At 43.7% G+C, this 15645-nt stretch overlaps 1 protein-coding gene across 5 annotated transcripts in view; it reads right to left on the reverse strand.

Annotated features, from left to right (window-relative positions):
- The window catches only part of TJP2 (tight junction protein 2), a 99527-nt gene that overhangs the window by 47231 nt on the left and 36651 nt on the right, over positions 1-15645 (reverse strand). Inside the window, exon 1 of one of the 5 annotated variants that reach the window (XM_053296785.1) lies at positions 7950-8130. The exons of 3 other annotated variants lie outside the window; for them this stretch is intronic. In XM_053296785.1, coding sequence (XP_053152760.1) covers positions 7950-8012 — 63 coding nt within the window. In that variant the 5' untranslated portion in view covers positions 8013-8130. Of the gene's footprint in view, positions 1-7395; positions 7749-7949; positions 8131-15645 lie in introns of those variants that run through there. One more of the 5 variants, XM_053296786.1, reaches the window with a different exon arrangement.

The raw sequence follows: 15645 nt of genomic DNA on the forward strand, positions 1-15645 counted from the left end.
CTGGGCAGAGGAGGGAGCAATGCCCATTGACATAGGCACAAAGCCTCTGACTTGAAGGGCTAGATTGCATTAGTCAGTAAACAAAGCAGCTATTGATCTGCTCCTAGGCCCCATTTAACTGCTTTCTTTCTTCAGCAGTACTTATCTCTTCCTTGGCCTTTTTTTGATAATCGTCTAGGAAAGCAAATTGTTCGTATGAATCCTTCAGACCTTGTCCTACTTTTCCTGCTGCATCTGTGGCAGAAACTTGTGCCGACTTGAAAGGCCAACCCCTTGGCAACTCACTTCAGCCTTCCCTTTGTAAGCCGGCTATTCCAGTGTGCATACCAGAGCCTCCTGCCCTTCAAAACCCACTGGCCTTGTTCTAGGGATGTTACTGGCCAACTGCTAGATAGTATCTGTCTGAGCAGGTTCTCACAAGCTGATACATGTTACATTATAAGCATAGTTTGTCCCTTGTGAGCTTGAGTTCTTTTTGTTAGCTGTGGGAATTGGTGCCAATTATGGGAGCTTTTCTCCTGGGGGCAAGAGTAGCCAGTTGGGGCCATGATCCAGAGGAAAAGGATTAAAGCCTTCCGAACACCCTCGCTGCAGTCCCAATCCAAATCAGATCACCTCCTGCCCCGCAGCTGGCATTTAACACCACCATCAAGCATGCAAGGGCCAAACTGAACTGCTGGGGAAGGAAATGTCTTACATAGGAAGCTGCCATATACCAAGTCAGACCATTGGTCCAACTAGCTCAGTATTGTCTACACCAGGGGTTCTCAACCTTGGGTCCCCAGATGTTGGTGGACTTCAACTCCCATAATCCCCAGCTATAACGGCCAAATGCCATTGTGGTTGGTGGTTATGGGCGTTGAAATCCACCAACATCTGGGGACCCAAGGTTGAGAACCCCTGGTCTACACAGACTGGCAGTGGCTTCTCCTTGGTTGCAGGCAGAAGTCTCTCTCAGCTCTATCTTGGAGATACCAGGGAGAATACTTGGAACCTCCTGCATGCAAGTATGCAGATGAGTAGCCCCATCCTCTAAGGGGAATATCTTACAGGGTTCACATGAAGTCTCCCATTCAAATGCAACCAAGGCAGACCCTGCTTAGCAAAGGGGCAACTCATGCTTGCTACCACAAGACCAGCTCTCCTCCCTACAGTTTTTGCTTGACTATTTAAGCCACAAATAAAAGCGAGTACACTATCTGAACTATTTTTTAGTCTCAAGATTCTAATCCTGCCTCAGGATTCTAATGTTTTTATAGGAGGTTATATGTACATCGAAGCCACCTAATGGAGCAGTGGGGAAATGCATGACTAACAAGCAGAAGGTTGCCGGTTCAAATATCCACTGGTACTATATTGGGCAGTAGCGATATAGGAAGATCCTGAAAGGCATCATCTCATACTGCGTGGGAGGAGGCAATGGTAAACCCCTCCTGTATTCTACCAAAGAAAACCACAGGGCTCTGCGGGTGCCAGGAGTCAAAACCGACTCAATGGCACACTTTACCTTACCTTTATATGTACATCATTGCTTGATAATTTTGCAGTATTTGATTTGATCTCTTCAGTATTTTATTCAACTTATTAATAGTCTCTTCCCCCACCTGCTACCATGCAGCCATCTAGGGAAAGGAAAACTACCGGTGGTTGTTCACTGAGCATTAGCCAACAGTGTACCAGGAACAAAGCAAAAGGCAAACAAGACACATTTCCCTTTTGGAAGGTGGGAAATGGGCTGTGACCAGGTGTCCATTTCCCAAAGATTGAAAGCCAAATGCCTTTTTAGTGCTTTGAGCACAACGCATGCATGCTCACACACTTTCTTAGGGAAGCAAGGGAAGAGAGAATAGAAGCCAAAAGTTCATTTTTGCTGCCACACAAGTATCTTGTCCACCTCTCTTCTTACATGTTGCAATAAATAGTATTTTCCAGATCTTCTGACTGCTGCTACCAAAATACTCTGTTCAGCAGTTATCACAGCAGGCAGGCCTTGCTGTCTTGCGTTTTGAATCAAAAGACTATTTGGCAAGTGTAGCCACTGCTCTGTGCAAGCAACTGGAAAAGAATAAAAACACCAACTTTCATTTGTTCTGGACTACATAAAGAAGCAACGAAAAAAGAGAAGCGGAAAGAAAAGAGCTTCCCACAGTTGATTTGCTAGTCCTTTACTAAACTAAAGGAATGCCATTACACTGCCTCTAAAAACTAAAGCAGGTTAATATCCCAGGAGCCTGCTATATCTAAAGTTCTCATTTTCTAAGGAAGTGGACAAGTAACTCATTGGTTCCTTCCATGTTCTCATAAATTGTAGTCACATATCAAACAAAGAAGCTTGTAACATTTCTATCAAAAAGCAGAATATCATTTTCCAGTGAAGTGCAAACTGATGAGGTACACTGAGTAACACCCATAGTCTAATCAAAAGTTAAGTTACAATTCTAGCTTTGTCAATCCCTTGTTCCCTAAATACTCTTTGGCTCAGTTTATCATATTTTCAAAAAACAAAATGTGCAATATACACACAAAGAGCAGTGCTCCCCAGCAGGTTTATGATGCATTCACCCAACACAAAAGAAATGACTGACAAGTCTGAGATTTCCCAAAAATGTCAGGATCAGATCCAGGGGATTAGAAGTCTGCCTCAGAAAATGAAGGGCAGCCTAGAATGACCAAAATGGGGTTCTCGGCTATGACAGTCATTGACAACCCACTCACCCCCCAACCACCCCCATTCTGCAGCAGAAGAGATGGCACTGCAATCTCCCTGCTAGCACTTCCAGACGATCAGCTCCAACCAGTCAGGTTAACAGTGGCTCAGAGGTGAAGTGCCCTTTAAGGACTTGGGATCTCTCTCTGCACAAAAACAAACCTTGCCTACAAGTACCGGAGTTTTGTCAAAATCAAGACCTATTTTTAAGCACTGTAGGAGAATGTGCCATCTGATGGGTCACTCTGAAATCTTTGAGTTGGAATCCAAAAGTTGCTTGTACAACAAGTCTCTCCAAAGCAGCTCCTATACCTTCTCCAAGGATGCAGTTCTCTGGCCTGTTCGCAGAGCTGCTTGCCACAGGACAACCTACTGCTTTCAAACTCTGCCAAACTCTTTCAGACTGCACCAGAACAGTGAAGAAAGTAGTCAACTTCATGTAAAGGTCAGAAATCTCTCCACTCCCATCACCAAAGGAAATATGTTACTTATTTCTAGAGATCAAGGGATAAGAGCATATCCACAAAGTCAGGATTTATTATTGTTGGGTGTTTAAAAAAAAGAAAGAAAGTGAAAAAAGGAAAGAAGGAACGATGAGAAAATAACTGCTATAAAGGATGTTCTGGGATGTTTGCCCATACTGATCATGGGAAGGCCAGTACAGTACTTCCTTAATGGGACACTAACTTGAGTGAAGAAATCCAGACGTGGAACACTAATCAAGGACAAGTTTCAGGCAAAGGCATGGACGACACCAGCAGCAAATGACATTCCACATGAAATATAGTTGGTGCAGACATATCCTAAGCTTGCTTGTCCAGCATGTAAGTAATTTGGTTCACATTCACCAGACCCAGTCAATTATGGTTGCCATAGTCTTTAAGACAAGGCAGCTGCTATACAAGTCATCAGGATATACCATGTGAAACTAAAATATATATTTAGAATAGTTATGCTCCACTTTTCAACAACAAAAACCACACAGAGCAGTCTATATGGCAAAGGAATAATTAAGCTATCCATACACTTTATTCATTTTGGACCAGGCTTCCAAATTTAGTGCCGCTGGAGAGCAGGTTCCTGGCAAGGGTGGTAAGCAAGCCAGGCCTTCCTCCCAACTTTGGAGCTAGAGAGGTGGCGCTGCATGGCCACCCACACCCCCCTTCCTTGCACCAAGGCCGCAAGAAAGGCCAAGGGTGGTTCAACACTGTCCATGGCCAAATTAGCATGCCTGTGCCTTCGTTTCCTGCACACTTTCACTAAGCAGCAGCCAAACAGCCAAGCCCTGTACTTTCCTCTCCTGCTCCAGAGCAGGAGGGGGGAAGTCAGTTGTCCATGGCCACATCTGGCAGATGCCCCTGTCAAGCCCATTTTCCTCTCCAACTCCAGAGCAGGAGAGAAAAAGGGAGTGTGTACACACATTTTTAAGACTGAGAGCCCCTCTGAGACAGTGAACCATTTGTTCAGTGAGAACTTTGTTTTTATTCAAAAGCAGTATAGAAATATTCTAAATAATACTGTCACAAAACTTTAACTGTTCTGTCTTTTAACAGAATAATCTTGGATACCAACAGCAGAAAATAAGTACAACATCAGCGTACAACATCAGCATAAGAAAAGCAAACCATGAATAATCTGAGCACCGAGACAAGATCTGTTGCACCAAATAAAGCTTTTTGGTGCCTAGGAAGACATCAGTAGCAGATGACCTCTATTGCATACAGCAGTCACATGAAAAGCTCACTGGTTTGTATCCAATTTTCACAAGCTCTGAGGGTCAACACTTTACTGGTGGAAAGTATACACACAGGCAATTCATATGAAAGAGTAAACTGCATTATTTAGGCTAAAAATGAATCATAGATACATACACAGCCTCGCACAACTATTATCTAGAAGGCACGAGCAAGCAGCACTCTCAAAGTACTAGCAACACATTTTAAGAAGATCTTACAGTGCTAGCAAGAGGTTCAGTGTCAAGTACTCAGGACTGAAATACCATCAGTTTTCATATAAGTATTTTGTAAATGCATGGCTGTTCAGGGACAAATGGGAGCAAATTATGCAAGAAGCAGCAGGCTGACTATCACGCTCAAGAAGAATTAAATAGTCTCATATCATGCATGTTTTGTTTGATAACTTGGTACTATTGTGTTTGGTACAACTTGCCTCATCTAGTTGTGCTGCAAGCTACCATTGTATTTTCACTAAACTATTGTGTGCTATTACACAGTCTGACAGAAATAGCTGCATACTCAAATATAGAACATGAGAAATATAAAGTTATCAAGCTTCGCAAAACAAATGACAGCCAGCAACATCAGGTCAAGACTGCCAAGCAGAACTTATTTTATATATATTTATATATAAAATTTTTTGTTTAACTTTCAGTTCAAGATAATTTACAAAGTTGGGTCATTACAAAAAATTTGGTAGGACTCCTGTTCTTTCATAATGGGCTCCTAAATTGGCTTCACTTTCAAGGAGATCTTTCAACAAGTACTTAAAGGTTTCTCCCCAGCAACAAAGAATTAACCAGCTGAACATCCAACTTGAGAAAGCATCAGGCTCTTAGGGCTCCATGTATATAAAAGGGAGCATATAAAACCTGACTCAGAGTCATGAAGCTTGTTGGATAACCTCTGGTATGTCACTAACTCCCAAGCTCTGTTTCCCATTTTGTACAATCAGAATAATTGTGACTTCATTCCGAGAGTCAAAGAATGCAGAGAACACTGGCTATTACATTTTATATCCCATCACATTTTCTTTTCCCATCCCAGAACTCAGCAGCACACATGAGGTTCCAAGGTGGTCACCCACCCAGGTAGTGGCCAAACCTAGGCCTGCTTAACTTCAGCAAGATGACTGAATCATGTGCCATCAGATAATTACATGAACTAGCAGAGTATAATTTTACAGCCACATTAAATTAATGTGTGAGAAAGGGAGTGGCAAAGAGGCTTGTTTTGAAGATTAGATGTAATCTCTTTTTAAAATAAAAAGTGCACAGGTTACAGTGCATGCAAAACAATCCTTCACTCTCCATTTAGAAGAAATTCCATCTTAGATAGAAATTTGATACTTAAAATGGAAAGGACATGAAGTCAAATAAACCTGAGCCTCTACAATGAAGTGCCACTAAGCCACATTCCATCTGATCAAATTTTAAACTGAATATCCAGCAGCTTCCAAAGAGTACTGGAACACAAAACTGAATCTTGTGAAACCTTAAAGTCTTACAGACTTATTATGAATAAACTTTCTAGCCTAGAGACCACTCAGTCAGATTCATCAACAGTTATCCTCCAATGACAGATATATACATGGGCGGGGAGAAAGAAGACAGTGGGGCCAAAAACATAAAATGCAAAAGGTTCAGCCTGTGACTTTTCTACACAAAAGTTCAAATGTACAAAATTTAAGAACAGCAGCAGGAACTGACAACTACTCAATCTCCCACACTAAGTTTAAAATGTTTAGTAGGAGACAAAGTACAGGTCATTTTGCATCCTAAATGAATAGGATTAAACCTGCCATTCAATTCTTATTCAACAACTAGAATAGTAGACTGAGGGCATCTCAATACTTAGAAAAAAATCTTGCCCACAGCCATAAAGAATTGCCCTCAAAAACTGTGCTGCATGATCCAACATGTGGCACAATGGAGAAGGGGAGGGTGCTCTCTCTTAGCAATAAAGATCACTGAGTCACTCTTGCTCTCAGTCTAACTTGCTTCATTTGAAGAGGAAGGAGAGTTGTCTTGTGATAGCAAACATAAATCGTCCCCTTTGCTAAGCAGGGTTCACCCTGGTTTGCATTTGAATGGGAGACTACATGCGTGAGCACTGGAAGGTATTCCCCTTATGGGATGGGGCCACTCTGGGAAGAGCATCTGCATGCTTGCATGCAGAAGTTTCAAGTTCCCTCCCTGGCAGCATCTCCAAGATACGGCTCAGAGAAAATCCTGCCTGCAACCTTAGAGAAGCCGCTGCCAGTCTGTGTAGACAATACTGAGCTAGATGGATCAATGGTCTGACTCAGTGTAAGGCAGCTTCTTATGTTGTGGATGGCGATGGGAGAGTGGAATAACCCCCATATGCCACCCTTCTTTTTTGAGAAGGGCTGCATAACAATTGTGAAAATATAACAGGGCTGGGGAGGAAAGAGGTTTAGATGGATACTTGCACCTGCAAAAAAAACTTCCACACCGGCCTGCACATTCTAGGAGTGGCATCCCACAAGTAACAAGGCACAAAACCTATGTGCCCTCCCTCTGCACTTCTCCAAAATACTGTACTCTCAACTGCAGAGTCTCAGAAGGCATTGGCAAGCAGCACATCTCCTTACATCCGGAAAGGCAGACCCCTTGAAGTCATGTGTGTGATATCCAAGTAACAACATACGCAACTTTCCCTAACCGAAAACACAAAGAGATGCGCTCTTGCGCTCTCTCTCTCTTTCTCACACACACACACACACACACTCGTTCAGGCAGTCTCCGCTGTGGGAGAGCCTCCCCCGCCCCCCATCACCTCTGCCGCAAACTTCTCCCATCTCCAGAGTTTCAAATATTTATCCTGGCTTACGGCTGCACTGATCCCTCCGGCTTGTTAGGAAGTGGGAAGAAAGACAGGCAGAGGGGGGGACTCTGAGGGAGAGGGGACTTTTAAACAAAAATGACTTACCCCAAACCAAGACGAGAGCAGTGGGCCAGACTGCCGCGTGCGATCGTCCCCTCTCACCGGCATCTCGGGGGCTGCCCCTTGAGGGGAAGGGTTTTTTTGGGGGGGACGGGACTTCACAAGTCCTTCCCAACCCCCGCCGCCACGCGCCCTAATTTCTTACAAACACTTAAAGAAAGCGTCGCTGCTCCAGCTACTTATTACCAGCTTAAACCCTGGATCGGAGAAGAAACTTTATCTTTTAAGTTCCCCCCATTATCTCCTCCCCTAGTGTCCTCCATCCCTTCCCAGCGCGGTTCCCCTCACAAGCCACCATGCAAAGTGCCCAGCCGTTTCCTTAACCAAGCGCAACTACCTCCTCCAACATTCTAATACGTCGCTACCATTTCAAGTGAAGCGGGGGGGGAGCGGCGGCTCAAAACTACCACATGCACCTCATCATGCACATGCATTTCCCCAGCTTTGCGATCCAAAATGGATCAAAGGAACCTCTGCAGATATCAAAGTAATCAAAAAAGGAGCAAGGGCGAAGATGGGTGAAATGTGTTAGTACAGACCTGTTCCCTCCCCCCTTCAGGTCCAATTGGTTCGTTCTCGGTGGAACCTTGTGCAGCTCCCATTGCAGCATTGCTTCTTCCCTCTTGGAAGTTGAGAGGCGGCCGCCAGCAGGGAATTAATTGTTCGCCTTGCGCCTCACATGATGCGAGGGAGGAATTGTATTAGCCATTCAGTGCCTTAGCTCGAACGCCGCTTCCTCCTCCTCTGCACTCACCGAGACTCCGCTTCCGAAAAAAGAACTGAAGGAAGTTTTGCAAAGGAATTAAACTTATAGCGCAAAACAGAGACCGGCCATCAGAGCCACAAGGAAAAGGGTTGCCTGGAATTTCAGAGCAGCAAGAATAACTGGGTCAAAAGGAAAAGAAACTATTAAGCAACGTGCATTTCCTAAATGCTGCAATACGATTAAGTGATGATGGAACCAGGAAAAACATAGTGTCTTAAAGTCTGCAATCCTAAACCTGTTTGGGAAGCAAGTCTAAATGTGAGCGAGTAAACACGTGGGATTCTCCTGTAAGTTTCTCTTGTGGAAACAACCTTAACACTGACTCTAGAAAGTCACAGATCCACAGGCACTTTTGCAGGGATGGGGAATATTGGGAACTCACTGGGGGTCCACAGCGGAGGGACCTCGCAAGGAGTGTGTGGTGTGCTGGAGTTTTTTTTAACTGGAGGGTCGCAGAGTCTCAACAGAAACTCTGGCAGTCCAATCTTTATGTTGTTGCAGACTCCGAAAACCCAGTAGGTAGCCTTGCCTCTCCTTTCCTTATTAGAGTAGGTCAGCCTCACTCACACACCCGCCACCAGAAACAGTCCTGACAATCCAGATTAGCAGGAGAATAGAAGATAATGAAAGGTAAAATGTTGAAGCCAAAGCATAGCAGATTTGTGGTAAAGTAGTAAACACATTTGAAGGGTATATGCAGACCATTCTCTTGCTTATGCTAATACAGTTACCACCTCAATCTGACTGAAATAAGTTTGTTATTTATATACTGCACTCCATTCCATTTTATGACAGGATATTTTTTAAGAAAGAGAACAGGGACAATTAACCTAGTTCAACTATTCCTCATCCCTACCCTAAATAGCCACAGCTGAGATATCAGTACAGGATAAAATACTACAACCCTAATTAACACAGTCCGAAAATGAATTTAGCTTAATCTTCAATCCAGCAAGATTCTTACATCCCAACAACAAAGAACAGAAGAACAACCCTGCTGGATCAGGCCCAAGGCCTATCTAAATTCCAGCATCCTGTTTCATAGTGGCCCACCAGATGCCTCTGGGAAGCCCACAGGCAAGAGCTGAGGGCATGCTCTCTCTCCTGCTGTTACTCCCCTGTAGAGTTGTGCACAGAACTCATTTCCACGGTTCGTTTAGAGTTCGAACCAGTTCACCCATAGGAAATAATTGGCAACTCGAGCCAGCCCATCATCCACCACGGGCAGCACCCAGGGACACCAAAGCAGGTTGGGAGGTAGGACAACTGTTCCTTCGTCATGGAACCTCTTAATATGAAGTTGCTGTGTTCTACAGAAGTCACTGTACAGTGCTTTCTCCACACCTAAAGGCAAGGTCTCAACATTTTAAATAAATAAAGGCAATTTGTCATCAATATGTTTCAACATGTGAGGGAAGCAGATTCCATGCATCGGGTGTCAGCAATGCAACTCATAGCAAGAGTCCTAGCACCAGCATCAAGACATGTCCTGTAGCAAAACTGGGAATTATCTGTAGTATCAGCGATGGAGCAACCGCAAGTCATTGGTGTCTCTGTTTACCACTGCTTCCCTCTCCCCCTTGCTATGCAGCAATTAAAAAATGCCACACAAGGAACCTTGAAGAGCAGAGCAGAAACTATGGAAAGCGCAGCATTCCCCTCTGGCCTTGTGCATGGGGCCACTGCAAGGCCACAGTCATGGGAAACCATGCAAGGGGCCTAACCCCCATGGTTCAGGGAAATTCCAGACCCCTTTCATGAACTTTCTGCTTGGAAGAAAAGTTTCTAGCCCTTTCATTCACAGCAACAGAAGTAAAGAGACAAAAACAATATTCTACCCAATTGCTCAGTAAGATGAAAACCTGCTTCTGACCTTCTGGCCCATGAGTGAAAATGACAGAAGCACTTGGCACTTTAAGATGAACACAGTTTAGAACTATTAAGAATTAATTTCCTTTTCTGCTCCCTGCTCTGCCTGAATATTCTTAGGCCTCACCGCCAGAATTTGACTACAAGCCTATCTTCATTATTAAAAAAGAAAAAGGTCAGGAGGTGCTGAGTGGCTTGGCAAATAGGCTCAGCCCTCCTGTCCAAGCAGTGTCCTATTTTAGCCACAGAGGCACAAATCACTGAACCAACCATATAGGACTATTACAGCTAAAGTAGAAAGTGAAGCTGCTGGGGTTTCCCCTAAAACATCAGTCTAGGGTTCAAATTAAACCAAGTCTACTACAACAACAACGACAAATATTTATACACCACTCTTTAACCAAAGTTCTCAGAGCGGTTTACATAGAAAAATACATAAATAAGATGGTCCCCTGTCCCCAAAGGGCTCACAATCTAAAAAGGAACATAAGGCAGGTACCAGCCATAGCCACTGGAGGAATGCTGTGCTGGGATGGATAGGGCCAGTTGCTCTCCCCCTGCTAAATATAAGAGAAACACCACCACTCTGCTCCTGGCCATCTGTTGCAAGACAAGTCAGGCGACAACATGTGTGTTTTAATCACTTGAGCCAACTGCACATTATTTTAGCTCAAGTCATCCTGAAAAAGATACACACACCCCACGGTTACTATAATGGCATGTGTCTTCCCCCCACCGCCCCACCACTTTTCACCATGAACTTTTATCTTGCTGCAGCAATTCATGTTTCATACTTAGATCACTGTAGAACAGAATGACATGCAGTGCAATAACAAACATAAGGCAATAAAATTATATTTCTAGCAACCATTTTATTTCAATTAACTAATTCATGCTTTTTTCTCCTATAAACAGTGATATTCTTTCTCCAAAAGAGATCACCAAATTATTAGAAGTTGGTTACTGAAGGGGAAGTGTGTGCGTGCAGTATTTTTTTTAAGCCACATGATTACTAAGAATGCCAGCTTTCTCCCACACACTGCTGTGTTCTTGTCACACGGCATGTGCAAGTCCACTCAAGCCAAATACTGAACTCTGACTGAAGTCAGTTTTGTTACACAGAGACATCTCAGAAAGCCATTTTGAAAAGGGAAAATGTGCTCCTGACCTAAGCAAACAATGCACCGAGAAGTTGGTAGATGCTGGTTCTTCACCTGCTTCACAGAAAGGGGGCAACCAGGTGGCAGCACTGGCACACAAGTCGCACAATTGACTTCCAACATATCAGAGGAGGGGAGACTATGCCTTATTTCACAAACTACGACTGTTCCCACTAAAAGCTCTGGGCTGCTATACTCAGCTGCTCTTGGAACTGTAAACATGCATCTGAGATCTGGTTCTCTTGCACAGACTCTGTATGGACCACAACCAGGCTAGGCGGTGAAGGGCAGAGTTTTGCTTCCTTAAGCACTTCCATGTCATTCTGGTCCATTGATCCTTTTCTACCCTGGTGCCCGTGATAAGAGAACACGGCCATTTAAGTCATATCTGGGGCATCTGGAAGTCATTTCCAGACAGCATCTTCCACTGTTGGAAATGTGGACTAAACAGAAGGTATAGAAAGTGCACACATGATTCTCTCCAAGACACATTTGTTAATAACCAGCCACATGGCTGACCCAGCCCATGCTGGGCCTTGTAATCCCTACAATGAACCAGCAAGGAACAGATTAAGCAGAGATAGAAGTATACCACACCTTCAGACAAGACTATTCCTGAAATTACAGCCAGCTAAAGGCTGTTGCATTGATTACACTTAAGGGGGTTGCAGCAATTTTCTCATGCTGCCTGGTCACAATCCTGCCCAGTGACTCCAGGACTCCTGCTGTATTTCCCTTCTAAGTCAGCTCCATTAGAGAGCCCTTATCTCCTGCTCCAGTGATTCAATATTGCTTGTGTGCTTCTTTGGTTTCTGGCTTGCTAAGCTTTTCAGCATGATTAGAAGGTCACTCCAGAAGGTTGTGATAAGGACCACCTGTTCTATACCACAGAGGGTACCATAGGGCTTCTGTGGCAGCCCATAGCAATAGCAATAGCAATAGCACTTACATTTATATACCGCTCTATAGCCAGAGCTCTCTAAGCGGTTTACAATGATTTAGCATATTGCCCCCAACATTCTGGGTACTCATTTGACCGACCTCGGAAGGATGGAAGGCTGAGTCAACCTTGAGCCCCTGGTCAGGATCGAACTTGTAACCTTCTGGTTACAGGGCAGCAGTTTTTTACCACTGCGCCACCAGGGGCTCATTAAACAGCTAGGAGAGGTAATCTGTGAGCATGGGATGTATTGTTATCTGTATGCTAATGACACCCAGCTCTATCATTTAAGTCAGCAGATACCAGGGAAGGGGTGGATGTCCTGAACCAGTGTTTGAAGGTCACTTTGGGTTTGAGAAAAACAAAGAAGCTGAAACATTATCCAAATAAGATAGAGGTGCTTTGGGTTAGTAAAACAGATTATCCAGGTGGTGAGGTAAATATGATCTCAGACAAGGTTGCACTCCCCTAATGCAAACTTCACAGTGTGGGGGTTCTCCTGGACCCAACACTATCCTTAGGAACTTGGGTGGTGGCAGTGTCCACAAGTGCTTTTTACCAGCTACAGTTGGCATACCCAACTTGGAAAAGTTGAACCTGACCTCAGCTATCCACACATTGGTTACATCCAGACTGGATTACTGCAACATGTTCTATGTGGGGCTTCCCTTGAAGACTGTTAAGAAACTTCATCTGTACCTACTGCAAGGATGCTAGTTGCAAGTACATCCATCCTGGCTTTGGCCTTCAAAGTCATAGGTGTCATTCATCCATATGAATCTGCCAGGGTCCTCCTCCTGTGTTGCAGGTCCTGCTATCAGCCTTGCCACAGATTCAAATTCAGTTGGCAGAAACCAGGGACAGGACCTTTTTGTTGTGGTCCCGTGGCTTTGGAATGCTCTCCTAGAGGAGCTTCACAAGGCTGCCTGTCAGGATTTTTAAAAAGGATTTTAAAAGGCCTTTTAGGATTTTAACTTGCTGTCTATACAAGCCTGATCTTTGGGTTTTAAACTTGGCTTCAACTGGAATTCCATTTTTACCCCTATTTTTTTAATACTGGTATGCTGCCCATTTACTTATTTTATGCTGATTTATTGTTGTTGTGAGCCGCCCTGAGCAGTTTTATGCTGGAGGAGTGGGAAATAGAAGTAAAGAGGCATGAGTTGTGGTGGAGTATCCAACTCACGTACAGCCTTAACAGTTCCAGTGATTCAAACCACATCTGATGCTACAGTCACCAACACTGTTATCCCTCACTTGAGAGACACTAATGACTCTGTATTCCTCCCTGTTATGTCACATCCTTCCTCTTCCAATGACTTAAAGTCAGTGAGGTCAGACCTAAGGGTAAGAGGAACAACGATAAAGTAATAGGGAACACCAAGAATCACAATCCTGAGGAGTAGCTCATGAGTTTCCTTTTCTAATAAGCCTGAAATGAAGATGCCTAGCTTCTATGGAGTCCAGGAGTACTTGCCTTATTTACATTCATTGTACTCTCTAATGGGGAAGGGGTGTGTGAACTCCTTGACGAGTGTTGATTATAGAAATTATGTTGCTTGAATCTACAATACAGGTATAATAAATACTGACCGGCCTTACAGAGCAGCTGCAAGGACTGCAAGATTATGTATACGAAGCACTTCAAACATTTACAAGTGCTATATAAGCGTATTACAATGACTAAGACAACCTAATATTGTCTTTCACAATGACTAAGACAACCTAATATAGGAAACACCTATACTGGGCAGCAGCGATATAGGAAGATGCTGAAAGGCATCATCTCATACTGTGTGGGAGATGGCAATGGCAAGCCCCTCCTGTATTCCACCAAAGACAACCAGAGGGCTCTGTGGTCACCAGGAGTCGACACCAGATCGACAGCACAACTTTACTTTACTTTCAACAGAAGATCTCAAAGCAGTTTACATAGAAAAATAAAAACAGAAATAAATAAGATGGTTGCCTGTCCCCAAAGGGCTCACAACATTAACACCAGCAACAACCACTGCAGGAATGCTTTGCTGGAACTTTTTCAGATGGTGACTTTACTTTGGGAGGGTGGGTGTGCATTCACATATTGGCCAGATTTTCCCCAAAGACTGTGCGATATTTCAGAGAGCACTTCACACGCAATTTGCGATTTCCCCTCCGTATTGGAACCTAGCCCGATTTATGTCCGGGGTTAAAAAAAAAAAAAATCCTCTTTTTGTGTCAAAGTATCCGCTATGTCCCGAACTCGCAGTAAAGCCTCACAGTAAATCTGCAGTAAAGCCTGCTCCCTGAAAAACCTCCTGGGTTGAATAGGGTCAATTGCTTTTTATTAGCTTTGAGTGATACACCAGTTATGGCAATTTTTGGAAGAGAATGACCTAAAAACATTGGCACATATGCTGGTAACATCCAGACTTGACTACTGCAATGCACTATGTGGGGTTGCCTTTATAAATAGTCCAGAAAGTTGGTACAAATTACAGCAACCAGGTTGGTCTCCAGATACGAAGCAACAATATTATCCCTATTTTAAAAGCATTACACAGGCTGCCCATACATTTCCGAGCAAATTATAGAAGTGTTGCTGATTACCTATAAAGCCCTACAACAGCTTACACCCAGAGTACTTAAGAGAGCAACTTCTGCTTTAGGATCTCCACCACTTATTAAGACCTCCTGGAGATGTCCACTGGCGGTTGTTACCAGCTCATCTGGTCGCAACTCAGGGTCGAGCCATTTCCATAGCTGGCCCAAGACTCTGGAATGAACTCCCTGTTACTGTAAGAGCGTCACCATCTCTAGCAGCCTTTAAAAGAGCTCTCAGGACACATGTATTTAACCAAGCTTTTGATCAGCTACAGGTTGTTTTTAATTGTCTGGTTTTAACTGGGGTTTTGTTTTTATTTTTCTGTAAACCACCAGGAGACATTTGCGTTTGGCAGTACAAAAATATTTTTTTTAAAAAGAAAAAAAATGCTCTCCCCCTGCTAAAGAGAAGATAATCACCACTTTAAAAAGGTGCCTCATTGCTCAATTAGCAAGGGTTTATTACAATACATTATTATACTACTACTAGGGGACAGAATCCCCAGCAGAGCTTCAGGAATATTGCCTAGAGGAAAGCATTTCTGGCTTTAAGGGACACACTCTGACAGTTTGGGAAGCCCTGGTCCAAAGCAAGCATAGCCTTCTGCAGTGGTACACTTTGTAAAAGGATTAGTCTTGACCACCTGGTGTCAAACACCTCTCCCATTAAGGAATGTCTTACACTATAGCAGCTGAAATGCCAAATTTGGATTCTTCAACACTCACAAGGGTGCTCACCACAGTAGGAGATCTGATAGGCTCCCTGACTCATGGCATGTTGATGCCATGTACAAATGTCCTTTTTAAATCACTTCCTCAGTTAAATGTCTCCTAAATGTGTTTGCCGTCTTTTTGTGCAGATTTGACTGTTGGTTTGTTATTTAGTTCATGATACAGGGTTGGTTTGGACCATACCT

This window comes from Hemicordylus capensis, chromosome 2, assembly GCF_027244095.1.
Source record: "Hemicordylus capensis ecotype Gifberg chromosome 2, rHemCap1.1.pri, whole genome shotgun sequence".
Classification (NCBI taxonomy): domain Eukaryota; kingdom Metazoa; phylum Chordata; class Lepidosauria; order Squamata; family Cordylidae; genus Hemicordylus; species Hemicordylus capensis.